This window comes from Pagrus pagrus, assembly GCF_965226575.1.
Source record: "Pagrus pagrus genome assembly, chromosome: 3".
NCBI classification, from domain to species: Eukaryota; Metazoa; Chordata; class Actinopteri; order Spariformes; family Sparidae; genus Pagrus; species Pagrus pagrus.
This window is the reverse complement of record NC_140187.1, coordinates 24,450,488-24,475,367: the sequence shown is the minus strand read 5'-3', so window position 1 is coordinate 24,475,367 and position 24,880 is coordinate 24,450,488. Positions and strand designations below refer to the sequence as shown.

The 24,880-nt window shown below is 43.7% G+C and overlaps 2 protein-coding genes across 6 annotated transcripts; one reads left to right on the top strand and one right to left on the bottom strand.

Annotated features, from left to right (window-relative positions):
- Nucleotides 1-1,599: 1,599 nt before the first annotated feature.
- ubap2a (ubiquitin associated protein 2a) lies at nt 1,600-15,560 on the top strand. Of its 5 annotated transcripts, none has more exons than XM_084347949.1 (27): nt 1,803-2,256; nt 3,563-3,700; nt 4,445-4,522; nt 4,742-4,852; nt 7,091-7,253; nt 7,387-7,467; nt 7,553-7,619; nt 7,933-8,030; nt 8,208-8,266; nt 8,370-8,440; nt 8,787-8,961; nt 9,060-9,330; nt 9,468-9,772; nt 9,929-10,155; nt 10,431-10,710; nt 11,374-11,413; nt 11,558-11,732; nt 12,014-12,065; nt 12,194-12,557; nt 12,669-12,760; nt 12,976-13,026; nt 13,128-13,221; nt 13,309-13,725; nt 14,124-14,228; nt 14,317-14,384; nt 14,490-14,681; nt 14,772-15,560. In XM_084347949.1, exons 2-27 carry the CDS (start codon nt 3,605-3,607, stop codon nt 14,865-14,867), a joined length of 3,828 nt encoding a protein of 1,275 aa, XP_084204075.1. In that variant the 5' UTR covers nt 1,803-2,256; nt 3,563-3,604; the 3' UTR covers nt 14,868-15,560. The 5 variants fall into 5 exon arrangements, with proteins under 5 accessions (XP_084204071.1, XP_084204072.1, XP_084204073.1 ...); XM_084347948.1 differs by having other exon boundaries at nt 1,804-2,256; nt 7,556-7,619; XM_084347945.1 differs by lacking the exon at nt 1,803-2,256 and adding an exon at nt 1,600-1,729 and having other exon boundaries at nt 9,468-9,781; nt 14,317-14,681.
- A 3,437-nt stretch (nt 15,561-18,997) lies between these two features.
- On the bottom strand, nt 18,998-24,829 carry nop56 (NOP56 ribonucleoprotein homolog). Its single transcript, XM_084346612.1, has 12 exons — nt 24,722-24,829; nt 23,953-24,042; nt 23,757-23,871; nt 23,144-23,308; nt 22,699-22,897; nt 21,929-22,116; nt 21,467-21,618; nt 21,149-21,249; nt 20,484-20,632; nt 20,127-20,248; nt 19,739-19,858; nt 18,998-19,471 (listed from the first exon to the last, which is right to left on the bottom strand). Exons 1-12 carry the CDS (start codon nt 24,722-24,724, stop codon nt 19,229-19,231), a joined length of 1,647 nt encoding a protein of 548 aa, XP_084202738.1. The 5' UTR covers nt 24,725-24,829; the 3' UTR covers nt 18,998-19,228.
- Between the last annotated feature and the right edge of the window lie 51 nt (nt 24,830-24,880).

Below are 24,880 nucleotides of genomic sequence, written 5' to 3'. Positions count from 1 at the left end.
TTAAGACATTTACATCCAACACGCAGGGATTAGGCTATGGTCTTTTGCTGGCTTGTTTTTGTATGTAAGGATAGTGTTTACTGCTGCTTCCTCTGTGATAAATGACAGTGTCTTTGTGAAACAGCTGTGGGAACTTTCTCCCAAAAGTTCCTTTTTGTTCTCTCACTGAACTGGACGGCAATAAAACAAGAAACGGGAGGGAGAGAGTAAGACGGACTGAAGAGACGAAACACTTTGAAGGACTGAAACTGGAGTGCGGTTTGACGTTTGATCGACAATATTCGCTGGTTGGAGCAGCCCGTCCTGTCCCGCAACAATCACAAAGAACTTCTCTCTTCTCCTGTCGGAAGTAAAACGAAGAAGCCAATCAGTACGGGACTTTGTGTTCATATTTTTCCCACCGAGATGATGTAAAGGAGGAACATTGAGAATGCTAAATGCAGTGTTGTTGTTCTGCTATTAATCCCAACAAATGCGTATTTTATTTTTTTGACTGTGTGATTTGACAGGCAAACCCCTGCTGACATTTAAATGACCTTTTATTTGTATTTATTTTCCCCCTTTCTCCGTCACCTTTATTCAGTTGGCCGGGGTCTTTATACCTACTTCTTTTGAAGGATACATTGTCTTTTTTGCCCTCTGCTTACGTTTCTAGAGAATATACTCTAAGACTTCTGTAGCGACTTAAGTATCATCGAGTATGATGACTGATAGATAAAGGAGCCTTTAACTGAACCTCCCCCTTAATGATCCTGGGACTCCTCCAATGAGAAGATCTGCAGTAGCTCACTCTGATCCGGCAGAAAGGATGCAAGCAGAACTAAAGAAGATTTTTGGACTCTACCCTGAAGTTCGACGCTGCAGGCACATACATTAGTTGTTACAGTTGCACAACTTTTCTTTTTGTCCTTTTTTTTTTCGTACCAAGAAGTGAGTGATTCTGCTCTTCTCCGTGCTTGGTAGAGGCAGGGTAGGCTTGAGTTACGTTTTTGGCCTTCCTCAAGTCTTTCTGTGAAAGACTGCCACGGGCGATCATAGTTTTCCTTTTCTACAGTTTTCATGATAATGACAGGTTTTAAAAAAAAGAGACAAACCCCAATTACGACCATCAATTGAACAAATAACAACAAACACTTTTAAAGTGTATTTTATATATAAGTGTGTATACAGTATGTATGTGTAAAATACATAGGGACAATTGCATACATTTTTATGTATATGTCTGAGGAAGTGTGTGGATTGATCTGTCTACTTGGTGATGCCCTGTTTTTTTTATACATGCCTCATGAATGTTTTTACAAATGACTGAATCTGAGGATATTGTAAGATATAAACATCTGAAAAAACAAGCTATTAAATCTTTAAAAAAGAGTAAATAATAAAAATAAAATGTATATTGATGTAACGCCCCTTCTTTCCCTCATGTTTGACATCATTTATCCACTTTAAAGGTTTTTCCTCTTGAATTAAAACGGGTCGTTGCTGAGTTAGACGAACCAGATGAGCACATATTGTAGAAATGACGAAGCTGTGGTCATCTTCAATAAGCAGAACAGGGAGAACAAGCCGCATGTGTACATATAAGTCCAGCTCCGGGCCGAGCCTCTGGTGAAATGTGTGGTGAAGGTGAAGAAGTTGTGACCCGGAGAGGAGAGCTGAGCATCTACCGCGGCAGCGCGCGTCACGTGACCATCTTGTCTGCTGCTGGCCGACTGAAGCGTGTTAGCAGGTAACAAAAACATTCATTTTCTTACGTTTTTTACAAGTTCACTTTCTCCACCGCAACGCGTTTAAACCAAACACTTGGCCGCGTTTTCGCCGACATAGTTGGCCCTCGGCTCCGTCGCTTCGCCTACACGGGGCTGTGAGGGATGTCTTTCGCAATTTTCTCTGTTGTCTTGTTCCCCGGCGAGCAATGTCGGGATGGGATTGTGCTCCGCTTCGAGGCCTTTTTCTTTACATTTCACACAGCTTTGTTTTGTTAGCTGGCTAGCCTGTTGTCCACACGTCGAGGACGAGCCTGATGTAACTGCCACTATTGTTAGATAACTGCGGATCTATAAATACGCGTAAGACTTCAGCGAGCCAGTTAGACGGTCGTTGGCTATCAACTTGGACCAGATTTAGATAGCATCGTTAGCTAGCTTCATCCCCACTGCACCGTTTGTTCAGTATCGACGGTGTAGTGTCAGCATTAGCATGGCAGCAGCTAACTAGCGAGGACAAAGGGACCCCAGCAGCAGAGGCACCAAGTCGGTTAGTGTCGAGACGAAACTGACCCTAAATGAATCTGATTTGTTTTTGCAAGATAGACATGTAACTTGAACCGTTAGATAGAAACAGTCCCATATAGCGGAGTAAAGCAATAAGTAACCTAACAGCTACGGGCTAACGTTAGCATCGCTTCAAAACAACGCTTGCTTTATAACTAGGATAAATTGTGGCTGATTGTCAGCTGTGAGCAGCTGGATTGTGACACGCGTAAACAACTAAACTGATATTTGATCAATTAAATCTGTATGTCCGAATAAATGTGATGATGTGCAGGGTTAACATACTGAATTGTTTTGTTGTTGTTGTGCGTAAGACCGTCGATACTCACACTCGTAATAACATATTAATATTTGATGCTTTGCACACACGCGGCAGCTGCTGCGGTCTGTTTGTTAGTTATAAAAACACATCTTGACATTTTTCCCTGGTATTACATTTAAAGCCAGCTCGTCCTTTTGCATTAGCTTTGTTCAGTCCAGCAGCCAATGGCAGCAGTGCACTTGCCAACGTCACTCAGGCACTGTAAGCTGGACTGCTATTGTTCTCTGACATAAAACAAATGGGTCAGTGGGGATATCTGTTGTTGTAAGGACACCATAGTAACAGTTTACTATTTTAAATGGCATTACAAGGTATTCCTCATTATATAGAGCAATCACATTTTCTGTGTATTTGCAGGTGGAGAAAGCACCTTGTGTGTGTGTATAAATGGTTGTTTTTAAGTGTTAATATGTATACAATAATTTGCTACCGTGAATCATTACTGTTCGGGGATGTGGTATCATGCCCAGTTTGCGGCAAGGTTCAGATTTCACACGGCTCGGTTGTCAAATACACTCATGGAGAATAAATCAGCATTTTTACTGCGGTGGATTAATGTTGAGCGCGAGTGCATGTGTGCATGCAGTCGGAGGGGATGTGGGGACAGGGTATGCAGTGTTTGTTCTGCTTCACACACTCTGTGGTCTGTGCTGTTTGTAAGAGGACACTGGGTCGCTCTCCCTCCTTGACCTAGATTTTCAGTAAAGCTGGTCTGTCACCAGGCCAACTGTGTACAACCTCCATGAGGGCTGTATTCATGATTGTGCAATAAGGCTTAGCTACGCTTACAGCACATATTTCTGGTATTAAACGCTTATTTACTTCTATGCACTTGCACAAGGGAAAGCGTTGAGGCTCTGCTGTAACAACATAGTAAATGAGATGAGTGTGTGTGTGTTTTGGACAGTTTAAGAACTGTAAGTTAGTGTCATTAATCCTTCTCTGTGTCTCCTTGTTTCCTATGCAGATTTTTCTATTTTGTACATACAGAGTTTTGTATATACTGTATATGATGAGCTCGCTGGGCAGCGACAAGGCCCGGGGCCCTCGGGAAAAAGCGCTGCCTGCTGCCACTCACACTTCACAACCACAGAAACAGATACAGGTGAGAAACCTCAACCACCTGATCAAGAAAAACCTCTCTGAAAGCACACGCCTCTGAGCCACAGGAATTGCGAGACAAAACACCAGTGTGCACATCACTACCCGTGCCAACAAAACCACGGTGCACACATTATGCCATGACCGTCTTGGTCAATACTGAAAAGATTTTTTGTTTTCTCATTGCAGACACATAGTACTTTAACTTAGAAGGACAATAGGGTGACAATAGGAGGAACTTGCTTAGTAACTTAGTAGTTACAGACATTTATAACCAACAAAACAATGTCATTCATTCTTTTAGGTCCACCTATACAATCTAATGAAACCCAGTATAGCAGCTCTTCCTCATATTCTTCCTTTACTAAGCTTATAATGTTCGTCTTTTGTAAAAAGAGCGGTTGATTCAACTTTATGTGTATTACTGAGGTTTTAGTAGTGGTGGTAATGACATGTACTAGACTGCACTGTATGGAAATGTTTGTAAATGGCATGGGCAAAATGTAAGAAAAACTCTCAGTATAATGTAGTCCAGTTTAACAATTCATCCTCAGTAAGAGACATTTCGTTAAATTAATACCTCTCATTATTATTATTATTACATTATTGTCCCTGTAAAGGTAGAATGTATGGCTGAGCTGTTGCATTGAATTTTGCACATACATTTTACAGGTGTCTTTACAGGTGCTTGTTCCTCCTTCTTTTGTCCTGTTAACCAAAATTTGACCCATTGGTCTCTGTGTTGCAGGCTACTGCTGAACAGATCCGGCTTGCCCAGATGATCTATGACAAGAATGATGCTGACTTTGAGGACAAAGTTAACCAGGTGAGAGACATTTGGAGCATTTGGCAGACGGTACAAGGCTCACGGTCGGGCCACTAGGCTGAGCTGGGTCGAGCTGTCACGTTCTTCCATGACTCCTTTCCTCATGTGCATGTTTGATGCTGCGAGTGACACCCAACTTTTTGTGCATTTTGTCTTTGTTACACCTTTTGCTGACTACAAGACATTTCTAATCTGATGTGTGTTTATTGCTTTTCTCAGCTGATGGAGGTGACTGGGAAGAACCAGGATGAGTGCATGGTAGCGCTCCACGACTGCAATGAGGATGTTAGCAGAGCCATCAACTTTCTCCTGGAGAGCACCTCCGACATGGTACATTTAATTTAATCTCCTCTTAAACTTAATTTACTAGTCTCTTGTCATTTTCATCTGTATGGATTTGCTCTTTCAGATCATTTGAAAAGATTTCATCTGCTTGGAATGTGTGACATTAAATGTGAAAACTTTTTTAGCACTGGGTAAAAACAACAGCATTAAGTGTGGAAATAAGTGAAAATAATCATTCATAAAAAACTTTCACAGCAGACATGTTGACATGTCACATCAAAAGCACTGGTGTTATAATATGTAATTATGTTAATCAGTTCTTTATGATGTTGCTGATTGCTGCGATTGAGGTTTTTATGACCTTTTCACTTCTTAATGTCATATGGGCTATTTATTTATCCTTCATCAAATCATTCAGAAGTTTTCTAAACCCTGGAGAGTTTTTTGAAAGTTGGCAGTATTTATCTAGACTGTCACCATGCAGATTTTTTTAAAAAACCACTGTAGGATTAGTTGCATGTACAGGATTTACAGCAGAAGTAGCACGTCCTCTATCAGTCTGTACACAGTAGGTGTTCAGGTAGAGCACTGCTGTGCTTCAGCAGCGCTCACAGCCCAAATCACTGTAATTTCACTTTTAAAGTGCATGTGAAGCGAAATGCAAGCCAGTGCACGGCCTGTGAAGACAGCTGTATTGATTAAAATAGAATCCGATCTGTTCAGTCAGATGTGTGTGCGTGTGTGTGTGTGTGTGTGTGTGTGTGTGTGTGTGTGTGTGTGTGTGTGTGTGTGAGAGAGAGCGCGAGACAGCTGAAACTCACCCTGTGTAGACAGCCTGTCAGGCTGCAGGACCATGTTTAACACAGCTATATTCTATATCTTTCTTTGCGCCTTTTTCGTAGTAGAGGAAAAAAAAGGCTTGTGGCACATCAGTACTACATTTCAAGTTATGTAACATGCTCAGAAGAGAAAAAAAAAAAGAAAAAACACGAGGTTGTTGTGTGTATGGTGTTGAAAAACAACAGTTGGCTCTTAGTATAAGAGAGTAAAAATCTATCTCTGAGGTGTCCTTTGCCACGGTGACTTTTAAGCAGTCTGCTTCCAACATTTGCCTCCATTTTATCATGAAGGCACAGTATTGTACACAAAAGTCAAACAGGCTACCAAATGTTTGGCAAACGCTTGGATGTTGTTCTGCCTGTGTGCTGCGGATCAGAGTGAATGTCCCAACATTTCTGAAGAGAACCAGTCTGCACAGATGGCGAGGAGAGGCTGTAGGGCAGGGCAGTCAGCCAGACAGCTACCCATGGTGTTGTTTTTGTTTCGTGGAAATCCCAAAATAGCAAATAGCTGGTTTTTGCCTTTACGTGGAAGTCTGTACTCTTACGGTATATGCTGCAATCCACTGATTACATCTGCTACTACTGTAGACCTCAAGATCTTATCTTTCATTAACAAAAGGAAAGGAGTAAGAGGTGGTGTAGCATAAAAATGTCATTATTATTATTACCTCTGCTGTGGAGATTATCATTTTGCCTGTTTGTTGGATGGTTGGTTGGTTTGTCAGCAGGATTACACAAAGCCCACTGAACTAAAAATAAACTGAAATAATTAGGCGTATTTAGGTGGCTGTTATCTATGAGCGAGTACAATTTGATGAGGCGCCAATAAAAATCCGTATCTAGCTGATTTAAATATGTTTTGGATTAGGCTTGATTGAATTAAAGGGGACTGTTGGGCCTTGGCTGAGGCATGGTTATTATAGGTTATTAATTTTAATCTGATATAGTTCAAATTGAATATCTACCATATTACAAGGCCTGATCTGATACTTGTTTTTCTTACGTAACGCTGCTGCACAGTGCACACTTCAGTACATAAGTTGGTCAAAAAATAGCCGACATCACAGCTTTTCTGTAACTGCTAACAGAAATGCTTCCCTGTAGTGTTTGGTATAGTGTCTCTTTTATCCTCTTGAACAGAATACACAAGTTCAAATGTGGGTTTCAACCAACAGCAGAACACCTGAGGCTACTTTGACATAGTACAACTGTGAAATGTCACTGAAATGGAGTCAAAAACTGCTCTGTTATAGTACAGCTGCACTGCCTGCTTCGAAACACATTGTTGATATCTTATTTTATAGCTGGCTAGAGTTTTTAAGTATTTTTAAAATGGTGGATAAAAACAATTTTATTAATCCTAAACCTTGTTTTATTTTGCTGTTATGTGTTGTGATTTATTCATCCTGTGTCTTTATTTCTTTGCTGTCTCTGTGTTTAGACCTCATGGGAGACGGTAGGGAAGAAGAAGCCCCTGGTGAAGGAGGGTCCATCGGAAAGCAAGGAGAACAAGGAGAACAGGGAGAAGAAAGGAGAGAGAGAGGCTAGCAAGGGCCGCGCAGTGGCTAACCGCAAGGCCAAGGGAGCCAGTCGCAGCCGACCGGGTACAGAGTCTAAAGTTTAAATCTAGTTCAGAGTCTCTCATGTAGCTTCTTAGTATTGTTTGGTTACATCATAATGTTACTAATGTGGTTTGTCTTCTCTCAATCTTTTTGCTTTTGGTTTGCATACATCCAGCACGTCCAGAGGAGAATGGCGTGGAGGTGACACCACTGGACAGAGGTTCAGATCGAGGTCGGAGGCTCAGAGGTGGCCGAGGTGAGCAAATGAGCAAATGCACATTACAACACTGTCAGTACGCCTAAGACTGAAGTTGATGTTTGACATTTGTGTGAATGTTAAGCAGGATCTGGAGGTCGAGGCAGAGGCAGAGCACCACCAGGGAGTCGGTTCTCAGCCCAGGGCATGGGGTATGGTGGACACACATATTACATGTTTTTCTTTCTTTTTTTAACACACTTGAGTTTATTTTTCATTTTTAGCCATTAAAAGACATTTTTAATGTCGTTGTTTGGATAAGCAATAAGTCATCTTTTTTCTAATGGGAGCTTTACCCTAATAATTAATTTACACAATAAACAGTGTCCTTCACACAATCCTACACACACTGTTTATTTGGAAAAGAATTAATTAAATCTGATTTGCCCCTCTGTCAACTGCTCTCTGGCCTTTTTTGTGTATTTTCTGTGTAACTAAATACACTTCTTCATAACTCTTTCTCAGGACCTTCAATCCAGCGGATTATACCTCAGAGGCTGGGACAGGGACCACACAAACTGAGGTGTGGGACACGGTGGCCAACAACAGCACAGATGGGACAGGTAGGCTCTCTCAGAAGAGATATTCTCTTGACCTAAAAAGGCAGTTCTGTGGGGACAGGACTGTGCAGCTCTGTGTATTTTATGAAAATGTCCATGAGCTGCAGGCATCCTGCATCTCAGTAACCTACTTATTTCACCTGCATTTCAACTTTGTGACTCATCGTTGCTTGTCCTTAGTTGCCTGGAGGAGTACCTTGGAAGACTGGGCAGCTGAGGACTGGAGTGAGGATGTTAGTGTGAGTTGACATAAAAAGTAGCACATTACAGCATCAGTCACAATACAGTTTGTTGATGTCTAATTAAAACACCTCTGTCTGTCTGTCTGTTGTGTTCTTATAGCTCTCAGAGACCAAAGTGTTCACCTCATCATGTGCACCTGCTGCTGAGAATCACATTACACCTGGACAAAGGTAATTAACTGTCTCAGTTGTAATTGAATGCATTGGCGTTAATCTCGTATTACAGTGAGGCTTCATTTCACAAAAATTAGCAACAATTTTACGCAAAAAAGTAAAGCAAAGAATTATCAGCATCAATGAAATAACTTAAATTCTGGGTTGCATCTTTTACATACTGTAAATATAAATACCATGTTATATTGGCAGTGCAAATCAGTCCCCTGTAGAACTGACTTGTACCTACTGTATGTACAACACATTACACTTGCAACTTTTGAATTTGGGCTGACAGTCTGGACATAGCTTCGTTGTCCTGGAATCATTTTCTAACTGCTTCACCAACTGTTTTCTGTGGTAGTTTGGACCTCGCCTCTCTGCTGCAGAAGCCTGTGGGTGGAGGAAGAGAACCACCTTCCTCCTCTTCCTCTCTGGTCTTCACAAACTCCCATCACCACCAGCCACCGCAGCAGCAACAGCAGCCGCCCCCCAGCCGCAATGCCACCAGCAGCACAAGCTACGCTCATGCTGCTCTGGTAAAAAAAAAAAGAAACATTAAATACTCTGCACCCTTTTTCTTACACGTTCCTTCATATAAACTGACGAATAGACTCTCTCCACCTGTCTGTGCCAGTCGTCAGTGCTGGGAGCTGGTTTTGGGGACTTGGGCCAAGCCAAGAGGCCTCAGCCCAGTGCTGGAGCTCAGATACTGGAACAGCTGAAGGGTCCTGGCTTGGGTCCGCTCCCCTCTTCCCAGGCCGCGCCTCCTGTCAGCACCCAAGGAAGCAATGCCTCCATCTGCCGACTGCCAGGCCTGGGAGCACCAGTACCTCCACCCTCCTCATCAACCTGGGACATAAAGGCTTCGGAATCCAGTGCAACCTCGCTGTCCTCACAGTTCAGCCGTAAGTGGTTTAAGTGGGACGCTCATAGTGCAGCCACACAGCCAAGTGTGTCTGTTCTTGTCATATTTATTAACGTAGGCATGTGTGTATTCCTATTTAAAGTCCTTGTCCTGAGCCTGTACTTTGTGTGTGTGCAGGTGAGTTTGGCCTGCAGCCAGAGCCTTCTCTTGTGCTGAGCCAGCTGGTTCAGAGGCACACCGGCCCCTCCTTGCCTCTGGCGCGTCAACCCAGTCCTCCATCGCAACAACAAGCGGCCTCTGCTTCAGCCTCGCCTGCTCCCCAGCACACCAGCACGTCAGCACAGGCAGGCCCGGTGATGGCTGCTGCTGGTGCTAAACCTCCTGCCCCCAGCGCAGGGCTGGACCCTCAGGGTGGCAGTACACCGCAGCAGCAACGGGCGCAGCTCAAGGGCCAGAAACGAAGGATACCTCCCACATCGAAGGTACAGGCTGTATGTTGACGGACATGAAGGTTGCAATTACTTCAAAATTAGCTTAAAAATACATTAATACAAACGCAGCTATTGACCAAATACAAGTAGTTACATAAATATAATACCATGGTCCTGAAACACGACTGTGTCCCTCCCTCCTGGCAGATCCCCTCCACGGCAGTAGAGATGCCAGGCTCGGCTGACGTCCCCGGGCTGAACCTCCAGTTTGGAGCACTAGACTTTGGCTCGGAGTCGGCATTGCCAGAGTTTGGAGTTGTGGACAATTGTGTGAATGCAGCATCCAGGGAGTCCACGCCGGCCCCTGCCCCTGCACCACCTGCACCAGGACCAGGGTCACAGAGCCAGACAAGCCTGTACTCCAAACCGCTCAGGTACTGTCACTGATGCCTGCCTAGTTTCTAGTTTAAATTGTTACAGCAACTGATCATTTTTTCCGAGAGTTTCATTCTCTACACGTCAGACATAGAAGACATCAAAAGAGAGTCAATGCAGGTGTTTGTAAACGCATATAATATAATGTGTATAGTCGACCAAACGGCATCCTTATTTCATAATATACCACATGTTTCTCTTTAATTCATCAGCTCATCTGGGCTGATTTTCTCCAATAACTTGTTTTTCTTCTTTCCCTGCTGTTGTCTTACAGTGAGTCGCTGGGCAGCCCTCTCTCCGTCTCCCTGCCTCTGCCCCTCTCCTCATCAGAGCCAGTATATCACTCCTCCACGGCGTTGCCCAGCCTCGCTCCTTCCTCATTAGGGACTGCCAACTCCGCCAATCCTCCCTCCTCTTCGACAGCCTCCACCAGCTCCTCCTCCGTACCCTCCTCCTCTCACTTCTCCACAGTGGGGGGAAGTTACGATGGGACCATGTCCCCTCACACAAGGCTGGCCTTTTCCCAGAGCAAAGAGGCCACGGGGCCAGTAATGGTGAGTAGAAATAGTTGACAGAAATGCTTGTGCTTCTTTTTTTAGGGCTTTTAGCCTTTTGTAGTTGACTGACATGATAAATCATCCAAATTCACATTCCCATGGAGGTCAACCCCATGTTTGGAAACTGTGAACTCAAAGGTCCTTAAGTGTTTGTTTTCAATTTAGAGTGATTTAAACATATAGCAAGGATCTTTTAAATGGCTAAGAAACAGTCTCAATATCATACTGATGCCTCTATATGACATACACATGCAAACTAGACCATCAGCAAGAAGGTTGGCTATTTCTTTGCAATTCACTTTCAGAATTATCTATGGCAAAGTCTCAGCCTGAGGAAAGAAGCAGCTCTGTAGTCTTGGAAGTACAGCAGTGGATATTTCTGTTGGTTTATAACAGAACCCTGGACTCGACTTCTAATTGTTAGCTACTGTTGCTCTCTGTTAGCAGAGCAGAGCGAGGCGCTGAGACGAGGCACTTTAACGTACACAAAGTCCCATCCTTTGGCTCTGACCCAAGTCCTTCACAAATGAATCCACTGTCCAGCAGCATTAAACAACTTCAACAACCCTGTTCCTATGTTGTATGTTTGTCTCATAGACATGGTTATAATATTGATTTATTATCTGTATATGCAAACATTTGTGTTTTCTTTATCACCAGAATGGGCTGAATGGTGTAAGGACCTCTGCTGCTCTAGACAGTAAGTTCCCTACTTTACCTACTGATGATCTTTTTGTTCAGTTCATATTTTCTTCTGTAATCATCTATGAACAGCCATTTCTCTTAGGCTTTGCTGTTTTGAGTCCTTTCCAAATAAAAACCTTTTCTGTACTCCTCCTCTCAGCTTCATCAGCGTCCTCCACACCGAAGCCAGAATCGCCGTCTCTGAACATCAGCGCCAACGGTCCCTCAGCACCCTCCTCCCACTTACCTTCCAACCTGCCTGCACACAGCTCCACCACGCTCTCCAACCTGGCACATGACCTGCCCTCGGCCAGCCAGCTTAACTCGCTCAACAGGTGACCGACATACACATGGCTTCACCAGCTTTGGCAAAGAGGGACCTAAAAAAACTCTTTGCAAAGTCGTATTTACTATCTTTCTGACCCATTATTGGCCAGCCTGAAGTCTCAAGAGAGTGCCAACTATTGGGTGCACGCTGCTGCCACTCCTGTACATTTTCATATTTAATGCAAATGTATTTATGAATACAAAATTATGTTTTATAATGTCAAAATCATTGTTATTGCCACAACAGTGCACTGATCATCGCTCATTCCTCTCTGCTTTCACTCTACAGCCATGTCAGCAGTCATTCCTCAGTTTCAGCTCTGGGCTCCAGCTCTCTCACTGTAAGTACCTGGCTCATCTTTCTCAAGCATAATGGTTACAACCTTCTGTGTGATGCTATGCATCTGCAGTCAGGAAAAATGGACTTATTTCAAATCTAACCTGAACCCCCATTCTTCGCCTTCCTCAGTACACCAGTGTCGACAGCAGCGTAAGCTCCCTGGCCCCCTCCACTGGCTCCTACACGTCAGCGCAGCCCTCGGCATCAGCACTCCACTCAACCCACAACAGCAGCAACAGTAGCAGCAGCATCAGCCACCTGGCCAATATGGCCAATATGGCCAATATGGCCAACATGCCCAACATGCCCAACATGCCCAACATGCCCAACATGGGCCACAACATGAGCAGCACAGTCGGCGGCATCACTGGCACCGGCGGACTTCACTCTGTTGCCACCGCCGTCACCGCGGCGCTGGGACTTGGCTCCAATGGAGCTACTGCCACGTCTAACCTCTCTGCACCGAGGACCACCGCCCTGCTCTCCTCCACTGGTACACGAACCTCAGATACTGGGAATGTTTGTTTGCGATGGGTTGTTCTTACTCCTTGGTCTGTCCCCATGATAATACAAGTCAATAAGTGATGTTTCCTTGCATTGACAGGTAAAGCTCCCCCTAACCTGTCCCAAGGAGTGCCACCTCTACTGCCCAACCAGTATATCATGGGCCCAGGGGGGCTGCTGCCAGCATACCCAGTAAGAAGCCTGTCAGGATCTAGAGTCATTGTAGTTTACTGGTTTTCCTTTTAAATCACAGAACCAAAATGGGATATTTCTCCCATCACATCTATTAACTGCTTTGCTCATGTTAAACCCCCTCAGAACTGATGAAGATGCAGTCATTTTTTTCCTTTAAAATATGTTTTATTCAGTATTTCCAGCTGACCACACCTGTCCTTTGTATGTTACAGCAGATCTATGGCTACGAGGACCTCCATATGCTCCAGTCCAGACTGCCAATGGTGAGCCTCATCACCACACTCTTGAAACAGCTCTAACGCAAGCGTTTTAGCTTGTTTGGTTGTTGTGTGGCTCCTCTCCTGATCCTCTTCTGTCCCTTCAGCCCTCTTTGCAGGATTACTATGGAATCACATTCCCTGGCCCCACAGCAACTCTGTCTGGCAGAGACGGGAGCCTAGCCAACAACCCCTACTCAGGTAAGGCACCTTCACCTTTTGCTGACCTGGCCCAAATTCTAGTGTTAGTTCTCACCTGACAGCTCTGCTGTGTGTGTGTGTTTTTAGGTGAAGTCACAAAGTTCGGCAGGAATGACTCCACCTCCCCGGCACCCCCCACAAGCTTAGCGGCCCCGCAGCCTCCCCAGGGCCAGAGCCAAGGACAGAGCCAGGCTCAGCCCCAGCCTCCGCAGGCCCAGCCTCAGCCCCAGGGCCAGCCTCAGCACCACAACAGTCAGCAGGCTTTTCTGCCTCCAGGCTACAGCTACACAGGCCTGCCTTACTACCCCGGGGTGCCCGGCGCCGTACCCAGTGCTGCTGCCTTCCAGTATGGCCACACCATGTTTGTTCCTCCCGGGGGCCCGGGACCAGCCTCGGCCAAGCAGCACAGTATGGGCCTTGGTCTGGGAAACCCCTCGGCTAGCCCCTTCCAGCAGCAGACACAGCAGCAGCCCAGCGGTTACGGCCAGCACGCCTTCAGCTCAGGTAAGTGGAACACACTGTTTAATTAAGGTTAAAAGTAATGTTTACAGTTAAGTAAATTATTTTGAGTCTGTGTTATTTAATCCCAAAATATTATCATTATTATATAATATTATTACATTTGTTTTCATATATTTTTTAAGGTTAGAAATATGCTTGACTTTAAATATTCATTAGTCTCTTGGTGTCCAAATTAGCAAAAATTAAACAATCGTGATCATAACATAAAATCAAAGCTTATAAACATTCATTGCATTAATTAGATGAGACGATTAAGGGCTCAAGAGTCTGGAAATGGTTGGTTTTGGTGTCTTGAAAGTGCTTGATTTTACTCTTAACTTACTGTACAAATCCTGTCATGTGTTAAGTTTGAACTCTGTGGTTGATGTTTTCCTCTCCAGGGTATGAGGAGCTGACAGCGGGGCCAGCAGGAGTGGACTACAGTAAAGGATACAACTCCTCCTCACAGGCACAAGCCAAATCTGCTACTACTGGACCTGGGAAAGGTGAGAAGACAACACACGCACTTACTAATGTCTTAATTTGTTTTTTTAGAGGAATTGTGACATGAAAATGTTGTTTACTTTCTGCTAGGTGTCTCAGTGACGTCCAGTAACTCGGGTGTGCCAGACATCAGTGGAAGTGTTTACAATAAGACCCAGGTGAGCCTCAAACACTCAACGCTCCACTCATCCTGTTGTCTTGCTTTTTATGCCAATAAATATTCAAGTTTGGAGTTTAATGTGTCCGTTCTTCTCCATCTGCAGTCTTTTGATAAGCAGGGTTTCCATGCGGGGACCCCTCCTCCCTTCAGCCTGCCATCAGCACTGGGGGGTCCAGGGCCTCTGAACCCTGGAGCAGCTCCTGGAGGCTATGCACCGGCCCCATTCCTCCACATCCTGCCTCACCAGCAACCACACTCACAGCTGCTGCACCATCATCTAGCTCAGGATGGACAGGTAACACTCAGAGAGATATATTTTTTTTTTAGCAGTTTCCCAAGGGAGATGCTCTCAGATGTTTTACATTATTTGTCTGTCTATTTTCAGGGTGGTCCTAGCCAGCGTGGCCAGTCCAGCAGCCTGCAGCAGAAGAGCCAAGTCAACAAGTCGAGCTACGGCAGCTCTCCCTACTGGGCCAACTGAGACGGCTACATCTATGATGCGTTTGTGTGTGTGTGCGTGGACAGACACCAACACACAGCACCACACCTGTGTATCTGACTGACAAGATCGTAGAGGGACAAACCATTTTACAACACAAGCTAAAACACACACTACCACCCCTCCCCTCCCCTTTGCTCTGTATATCCCCTTTTCAAATTTATGGCTGTTGTATGTAAAATATATTTATGTATGTATTTATACAGTATATATGTATTGGTAGGACATAAAATGTGGTTTTCTGCATTTTGTTTTTATTTTGAAGGACATTTTATTTCAAAAAAAATGTGGAAAGATGAGAATGCTAAATCATGGAGATGAAGTTGGTGAATATACTTGAACACAAGCATCTTGTGATGTGGATTTTTTTGTATGCATACATGAATTGAGAATGATGTACATAGATTCTACACATCATTTTCACGGCAAAGGCCTTTTTTTATTTTAGAGGAAAAACGTTTTTTGTAACTTTGGTCTCCCACATCTGTGAATCCTTATATTGAGGGTGACTTGAGTTGATAGCTTGACTTTTCTTTTTTGCCCCGTTTCCCTCCATCTGTCTCTCATTCCTCAACTCTTTACTAGTTGGCTGGTTTCATCAGCCAGGCCTTGGATTTGATGTCATTTTAACATTGGTTTAATCCTTGTTGTCCAAATTAAAAGTTATGAACAGTTGGTATGGGTCTGGCATCAATATTTACCAACCACATGGCTTTTCTGGATTCAGACCCACAACTTTCATGCACATTCAGCATCATACTGATCCTTATGAACCAGTTTTACACTTTTCACATGTTTTCCCAGTCTCACTGTGTCAGATGGTCGAGGCAGCAGACATTAACTTTTATAATATTTGATATACTAAATGACCAAAGGCTGTCACTGCAAAATGTGGACACAGGCAAATGTGAGTACTGTTGGGCCTTTGCCAAATTACACAAAGTACCAACTCTCAAGGTCAATCAACAGGTTGAGCTAGTTCCTGGAACAATGTAGCGTCAAGGGTTTTGATATCTGATGCTTCAGGTTAAAATTACACATGACAAACCATATTTAGTTTTTATTTTATACTGAGCAAACCAAAATAACAAAAACACTCCACAATATAATCCAATATGCAACAGACAGAAACTGAAGCCTCGCAAGGCTTTTTATGTCAATATTTTTCCCAGCATAAATTTGAACACAGTCCATATATATAATACTTGAGTGGAGTATATGGATGCTTTTTATTTTATTATACAGAGCTCAAGCACCTCCAACCAGCCTTTAAAAGCTCAACTGATTTTAATATACTGCAATCGTGTGAGCAGAGCAGGTCGTTTTGAGGATGGGGCTCATGGTGTTGAGCCAAAATTAATCTTTTACTTTTAGTGTAACTTTTGACCATTTTCCCATCACTGGAATACGTCTTGTCACGATTATAAAGATCCAAATCCATAATATCTTTTAACAGCTTATTGCTATCACACCAACTCTAGTCTGTAAAGTTATGTACCTGTACGCGTCAAAAAGAGTAAAAACATGCAATAACCAAAACAGAACAGAGAAACTTGGATAACAATACACATCTAGGAAGTGAGGTCTTCTCTGGTCAGGCCGTCATCACTCCACTATATATAGCAATATGGCAGCTAAATAACTGAGCCATAAATAGAAATGTGTGACATTTAACACTGGACCTACGGAAGCCCTAGAGGGCCATGCATGCATACATTTTATTTCCTCCGTTTTCCCGTGATAACGAGTTAATATCTGGAAATAACAACTGCCGTTTTCCTGAGATAACGGGATAATTTTCTTAAGATCTCGAGATAATGAAACTACAGAAGCCGAGAATGGCCATGGATTTTTCTTCTTTTTATGCGCTGTTATCTCGTGATAACAACTTATTATCTCATTATGTCGATCTAACAAATATTGTTTTCTCGCGATAACAAATTAAGTATTTCATTATCTCGATATAACAAATATTGTTTTCTCGTGATAACGAATTAATTATTTTGTTATCTCGATATAACAAAGATTGTTTTCTCGTGATAACAAATTAATTATTTCGTTATCACGATCTATGGTCAGCCGTATGTGAGACAAGGGCGCAGGGACCGTCTACAAAGTGCAACCCCGAAAAGAGATGCTACAAAAAATATTCAGTAACTTCACTATTATTCAGTGTAGTGTCACCAAAATCACTCCACACATCAATGGTCTCCTGCTGGTTATACTACAACTGTTAGTTTGGACAAATGTGCTTCTGCATAATTTTGGGGAATTGAATAATATTCAATAACTTGACTCTTATTCAGTGTAGTGTCACCAACATTTGTTCAAACCAGGGGTCTCCCTGTTTGTTATACTACAACTGTTTAATGTCATGGCTGTCTCATGGCCACTGCCTTTGAACCAATCAAATGAAGGATGCATTGGGTGACTAAGTCACCAGCCAATCAGGAGCAACTTTTATTTAAGCTCTACCTGCAGTGCTCATTTTTCAGTTTTTACTGCAAAGCCACTATGATGAGGAAAGAAATATTCAATACTCAATGCTTCAGAGTCCATTGTCGTTTGTGTTTTAACAATACTTCGCTTATGAGTTATTGATCTGGGAAGTTCGAATCTGTGAATATATTTCTAACTTTACCGAACTCTGTTATATCGAGATAACGAAATAATTAATTCGTTATCACGATAAAACAATATTTGTTATATCGAGATAACGAGATAATAAGTCGTTATCACAAGATAACTGCGCAAAAAGAAGAAAAATCCATGGCCGTTCTCGGCTTCCGTAAGAAATGTTGTTTTCCCGAGATAATGATATAATTAATTCGAGATCTCGTCATTAACTACATAGCTGGTCAGCTATGTAGTTAATGATGACATCAGGCTCACTTACATTGCGCCGCCAATATAGCTGAAGTCTTCTAGATTACGCACACTAATGTATATATTATCTGTAATAGCAAGGCATAATGCTATTTCAGCCTGCGTCAGGCCTTGATCGAAAAGATATGTGACGTGGTGATCGATATGCTCCTGCTCCTCTGACATTGCTACACTGAATGATGTTTCCTGCAATGATTTCATATACTACACTATCGAGATTGAGAAAACGGCAGTTGTTATTTCGAGATAATAACTCGAGATCTCGAGGAGGAAATAAAATGTATGAATGCATGGCCCTTTGGGGCTTCCGTACTGGACTTCGGAAGAGCTGTTTTAGTTATTTGCTTCTCAGCTCACAGAAATGTTGACTTGACCAACAGCTGTAGGTAATAACAGGACTGCTCTGTGTGCTTAAGTTGGCCCACCCTATGATTCTGTCAGGTTTGGCCTGCTAAATCTTTATAGCAATAAATATTAAGTAAATAAGCAGAACCCGTAATTATTAGTTCTCACAATCTGAGCATGGCTAGCTGAATGACACTTTGTGCAACAGGTCTGTCAGCTTGGGATTATTGTACCATTTAGCATCCTACCAGTACAACCGGTTTTTTGGCCTCTAAGAGAAAAGGTTGGTGTTAAGGTGTTACCATGAACACATGCTGCAATCCATTTGGGTGTGCATGATGCAGGTACATGACTCGACTTCAATAAAGCAAATCAACATTTTTATTTATAGCGGGAGGTTATGCATTCCCAGCATCCTACACAAGTGAGTCAACAAGTTGGAACCTCAGCCTCAGAACTCAAAGCACCGAGATCCATTTTGCCAACAGTCAACATGCCTGCATGAAGAACTTAAAGCACTTTACACAATTAGTGGTCGTTTCTCAGTAAGCTTGCACACAAAAAAAGACTTCTAAGAGGCTTTAGCGCTCACCTGCTCTTTTCAGTGTGGTATCATCTTATTGCTGTTTTAAAGTAATCTCCCTGCCATAGCCTGATCCAACCCAGTTTCCATCCTCTTTTGTCCACACAAAGCATGATGTACATCTCCCATGAGGGTCAGTCAAAGATCAGGTCTTCAATATAGTGAGAAGGTAATGGCTCAAAGTGTTGTTAATGCACCAGTTAAATTATGTGTCATAAAACAGACACCGATTGACGTTTAGTCACAAGCTTACAGCCTCAGTGATCCTTTCACCTGTATACACGACAGACGAGATGCGTTTACCTCAAAAAGGTGTAACTTACAATTTATTTACAGAAGGTAAAGACAGAAGTTCATCGACTTCAAGGCACAGTTATATACATTTCTTTGCAGTCTAACCTGCTTTGAGGTTAACAAAACAAAAAAACAAGACCGTACAACATGAAGCTGCTAACATGAAATGGTTAAAAGTAAAATAAAAATATACTGTACACAAAAAAAATAAAGATTCAGTCTTTGGCCATATTGTCTAGTCTCCAGCCTCCTTTTTCTTCTTTTTCTTTTTCTTCTCAGACACGGGCGTTTCTGGGACCTCTTCTGCTGGCTCTTCGTCCACAGCCTCGGCCTTTCGCTTCTTTTTCTTCTTCGCTGGGGTTTCCTCTGCTCCGTTCTCTGCAGCAGGGGCCTCCTCTGCGTCGACCTCCATCTCCTCAGCTGCTTGTTTCTTCTTTTTCTTCTTCACTACAGGGGTGTCGGCTTCTCCATTCTCCACCTGCAACAAGTTAAAGAAAACATGTTCAGCGAGAGCTAAGACAACATGGACGACTGCACTCCAAGCTAGCCTTAAAGTATAATATATCCTTTGTGTGCTTGTGACTGCAATGTCTGACTCACTTCAGTGATCAAGTCCACTGTTTGGGACCAGCCAATGGTTCGGAGTCAGGCTGATATAGCATGTCGTACACTGAGACAGGACCACGTTAGGGTCAAATCTCAAATCAAAACATGCGGCCAGACTAAAAAAAAAAACAAGGCTCACCTCAGCTTCACCGTTGGTTTCACCATTTCCTTCCAGCTCTGCCAACTTCTTTTCCTTCTTCTTGCGCTTCTTTTCCTTCTTGTCTAGCTTCCTCTTGATCTCAGATGCAACATCAGTAGCCTGGGAGGAGAGGGGGACATGTTAATTACAGTCAGGGGGAAACCAGCAGGTTTCTCTGAGGGATGATAATGCTGCGTCAGGCTCATTAAATCAGTGTTTACCCTCAGGGAAGTCAGGGAAAGACTTGTCATCATTCACAGCAATAAGATTTTGAATGCATCATAGGAGCATTCAAAAACAAATTCACTTTAGACAACAGATCCTTGACCTGCTGAGTATACGAACCAGCTTCACACACGCCGTCTTCTTTTCTTTTCATTGAGCTCACCTCTTTCACAGCCTCTTTCATGACATCTACATTCTTCCGTGGCACATCGCCTGTCTCATAGAAAGACAGTCGCTCTTCCACCTGCCCACGCAGCTTGTCTCCAAACACACTTGTGGGAACCTCTGCAAGACAGCGAACAATAAAAATCAACCACAGAGCCAGCAGGTTACAGCAGGCTTCAAAGCGCCTTGACATGTGGCTTTGCTCAGAAATTAGCTTATCAACATCAACCCGAGGGATGAATGCTGTTGACGAAAAATATGAGCATCACTGCAGTTATGCCACATTAGGTACTTTATTGATCCCGAGGGAAATGTATGCTATGACAGCATTACACCATACAGTGTGATCACTCACCAGAGAAACAGTCAATGCGTGAGGCGATTGTGCACTTGTTTGCCAGATATCTGGAGATTCTGCCTTTGTTCTTGGCTGCAGCACGTCCGATGAAGGTCGAGTGGAAGATGAGACCATATTTGGGGGTGTTGCCACGAGTCTTCAGGGCTCTGTGTGAAGATACAACTAATTTCACATTCAGGGTGTACAGATGAAGAAACAATGAAATGTTATTGAAAAAAGACACGAGGGGAAGTCTGAGCCTATGTCAAAAAGTGCATCCGTTCTACTGACAAAAGCTTTTTTTAAAGAAGGGATGTAAGTGCAATGTTTGGACAGAAACCAAAGGACTGAAAAATCCAGTCACGGTAAAGATGTTTTCTTATGGGTTTAAATTATGCTTTAAAAAAGGGTCAACTATGGTGTTCTGTGCCAGCACTTCTAACAGTGACTGAATGGCTCCCCCTGTTGGAAGAACTGCTGAACATGAGGAAAAACTAGCTTTTCAGATTTTCTACCTCAGTGCTGTGAGTGGCTGCTCAGACTGTGGGGGTGCGTAAGGGCGAGAGGGATCACTCCAGAGGAGACTTCAGAGTTATGCTTCCTCCAGTCACCCTGCTCTGCTCCAGCCCAGCCCTGCCATCACTGCAACCACTTTCCCCAGCAGGGAGGGGGTGCCCCAGTACCTGAACAGGGCCTTCTCTGCTCCCAGGATCTGAACGGTGGAAGCCGGGTACTTGGCCAGGTTGGTGAGACTGCCAGCATGTGAGATCAGACGAGCTCCCACCTAAAGAAATAGGAAAAAAAAAGGGTCAGTCGCACTGACTAAAATACTCGTAGCGGTGGGACTTAATAGATTACATTTTTCAATTTACATTGTCTGGAGGACCATCAGCAACCGGATAGGTTTGTCATCACATTGATTCAGTGGATTGACAGATTTTGGTATAACATCACTGGTCCCATTTATGAGAATAGAAGGAACAAATTGAACTTTTATTTACCACTTCTCCGATTAAAGCAGCCAGGTTTGGAGCCACCTGGCTCATCTTGGAGCGGAGGTACTCCTGCAGCTCCAGCCTATATTCAGCCAGAGACACAACACGATTGGAGAACCTCTCTATGTTGATCAGATCGATGGGAGAGATGTCCATACCTGGAAATTGAACAGGAAAAGGTGTTGAGCAGAGGGAGACTACTACTCGCATATCAAATTATAAATTCACTAAATCTTAAATGCAATGGGTGTTTGTTTCTCCCGACAGGATCCGCAGTGAGGATTTGTGCCTTCACTACAGGTTTATGAGAGAGCTAGTCTGCCCCCCTGTGTTATCACCATGGACAATTATTGGTCCAAGATGAGCAAAAAGGGGGCAACAGATACATTGTCATTTGACAATGCTATGCAAAGAGAATGAGAATGTGTTTTACAAATATTTCATGTCTGAATGAAAAGATTTGCTGACCCATGGAGGAGCGAGATGCATCCAGGATGGCCTGAGCTTTGGCACTGTCCATCACCACCACCTCCAGGCTCTCCAGACTCTCCTCCGACAGCTCCTTCCTGTTTCCAATGAGCTGAGCCAGGCGGCAGTACATCGAGTTGTCAGGCACGATCTTAACCAGCTCTGGGAAGTGGTAGCCGTACCACTCACTGCACACAAAACAAAGATTGTTAGAATAGTGAAGCCTCTAATCACAACACAAATCAGTGGCGTGCTTGAACATGCGAGTCGATGGCAGTGATGTCTCACCCAACAACATTGTCCCACCAGACAACAGCTGGCAGAGCAGATGTGAGAGGAGAGGTCGATGTCCCTCCTGTTTCTATACAGCCAGCACTTTATAGTGTACTGTCTGTGGTAAGCATTAGGAGGATACTCCAAAATGGTGGACGCTTGACCAACAGAAAACACTTCAAAGAAAAGCCAAAACACAGACAGGTTACTGACTGCATTACAAAACAGTTAAGACAAACAAATGTCTCACCGTTTAAGGGCCCAAAATACTGAAACTTGACAAGCCAGTACTAAGCGCAAGCTGCTGAGACCTGCGAGTGTCAGTGTTACTGATGTTCTCACAGGAATCAGGACCACATCACTGCCAAGCAACACAGGATGCGAGAGCCAAACTCAAACCACGCACAAGCACTGAAAACCACAATATGCAAAGTCACATTACATATCTCCCCTCCAACAAACATCTGTAGTTAGGTGCATGATGAGGGGAACCCTACCGGACACGCATGGAGAACGTGTTGATGTCTTTGTCCAGCTGATCCAGCAGAGCGATCGACTGGATGATCATGTTGTCAGCTCTGTTGACATTAAACTTGACTTTGGCTCTGGAGTAACTGTGGCCAAGACCCAGCTGGGCCTTGGAGGCGGCCAGGGCTGTGAGACCCTTTACCAGGGAGTGGAAGTGCAGACGCAAACCTGACAGGACAGACAGATAAAAGGGGTTTGTTGGAGTTAAGTGGACAGCAGCAGAGCAGCATGTGACTGGTGGCTGTTCAGATTTTCAGTATAAACCTTCATGAGCTTCAGCACAATAAAATTACATCACAACAGGCCACATCATTTCTAAAAGGCTATGATTCCTCAGGTTTAGTGTTATGCTCCAGTGACAAACTTTTCTTGTTCCATCACTCTTAATAGTCAAACATGCATGCCTTTCCTCACCTCTGGTTATCTCTGTCACCACCCCACCCGTCTGGATGGACAGGGTAAATTCTTCTTGCAACGCTGCTCCGATCTTGGCATCTGAAACCCCCAATACTGCCTTCTTTTTCCCAGAGAGGGGAAGGTTTGTCTCGAGGAACAACTTCAGGTCAGCATGGACCACACCTGCGAGGACAGGAGAAGATTCTTCATTGATCTGTATGCACTTTATTGGAATAAAACTTAGATTGCACAGCAGTCTTGGGAGGGAAAAACCATGTCAAACGGTGCTAGTGATTTTAATTTATATATTTCATCAATCTAGCCATTGTATGGTCTGAATTTGGGCATTAAAGTGATTTAACCTCAGTTCATGTCAGGCTAGAGGCTTTTAAAAAGAAACCATGTTGGCCAATTCTAAACTTTACACAATTGTGTCACAGCACTAAATTTGGATAATTTTCCCAGTTCACATATTCAACCCATTGCTGCATTTCAAAAGGGCTTTCCTCAGATGTTCAGGATTGATATTAGGCTGTCAGCACAGTAACTCAGTGGATTGACAGATTTAGGAAACATCATTACAACTGAGGACACCAACACATTACAAGAAAAAGGCAGGAAGCCCACTTGCCTTCAGAGATGGCGTTCATGTTCTCCAGAGCAGCCTGGGCCGACTTGAAGGGGAAGAAGGCAGCCAGGCTCACCATGCTGTTAAACTTTCCAATGCTCAGCACGCTCTCCTCCACCTGAAACACACACATCGTTATCTCTACTCCAGCTGGATAACAGATTAAAACTGCAGATAGGAGCGAAGACAGAAGACCCACCTGAGGCAGCAGCATGCCGATCTCCTCCACCTCTTTGATGGCGAACAGCGCGTAGCCTGCCGCATGCTCGAACAGCACGTGGAGCAGCACCTGAGGGAGGTGAAAGCGTTGGATTAAGGAGCGAACCAGACAACTACTGACACCAGGTAATACAAACTGTCACGATAATGGATGCAACATGCGTCTGCCGGACTGCACGTGGTAACCACTGAGGCACGTCGTTTCTGGTAGCATCGTAACTAACTCGACTTTTGTCAAAAATGCAATAAAATATAGTACAGTTGAGTATTACTAAGCACTGATTCCTATCTGAGCGTTGTGCCCCAAAATTTGCCGTGAGTTACGTTAATACGCAGCCACGTTGTCGTCAGATGAGCCCACGTGTTGACTTGGGCCCGGCGGTTAAGTGCCAGGAAGCTAATTTTAGCTAGCAGTTCCGCTAACACTGCAAACTAATCAGAAACTAATGTACAGCTGCTAAAAGCACAACTCACTGGGTTAATCTGCACGACTGCGAGTTACAAAGCTGCATACGTAAAAGTTACTGCAGTGGTAGTCAAAGTAGTTAAGTTAAAATACGCATGTTAAAGCTAATGTTAGCCACATGGGAGGCTAACTGCTCAACTCATGTCGAGGCCTTCAACTGAACAACAGGGAATATTTGAAAAAATTAAAACTGATTTAAAAGCGTTTGTAGTCTAAAAAATGCCTTCAACTGAATCCTACAAAGAAAACGTTTGAAATTACACCCAAGCAGCACTTCTCTTACCATGACTAGTAAATATCTGCAGCAGCACGCAATGCGTGTCTGCTCCGCTCCTTCACCTCGGGAAAAAGACGGCGTCAACACGTTTCAGCAGAATACCACATGACCCAAGTACCGCGATACCGGCCTGACACCGCGAGACCTGGCATAGCTCACTCCACC

Coding starts and splice junctions, on each gene's coding strand:
- ubap2a (XM_084347945.1), top strand. CDS start 3,605: ATGATGAGCTCGCTGGGCAGCGACAAGGCCCGGGGCCCTCGGGAAAAA. Junction 8,962..9,059: donor GCTACGCTCATGCTGCTCTG/GTAAAAAAAAAA, acceptor TGTCTGTGCCAG/TCGTCAGTGCTGGGAGCTGG. Junction 10,711..11,373: donor AGGCCACGGGGCCAGTAATG/GTGAGTAGAAAT, acceptor CTTTATCACCAG/AATGGGCTGAATGGTGTAAG.
- nop56 (XM_084346612.1), bottom strand. Junction 22,117..22,698: donor ACGTTCTCCATGCGTGTCCG/GTAGGGTTCCCC, acceptor TTTTGTGTGCAG/TGAGTGGTACGGCTACCACT. Junction 19,472..19,738: donor AAACCAACGGTGAAGCTGAG/GTGAGCCTTGTT, acceptor AACTTGTTGCAG/GTGGAGAATGGAGAAGCCGA.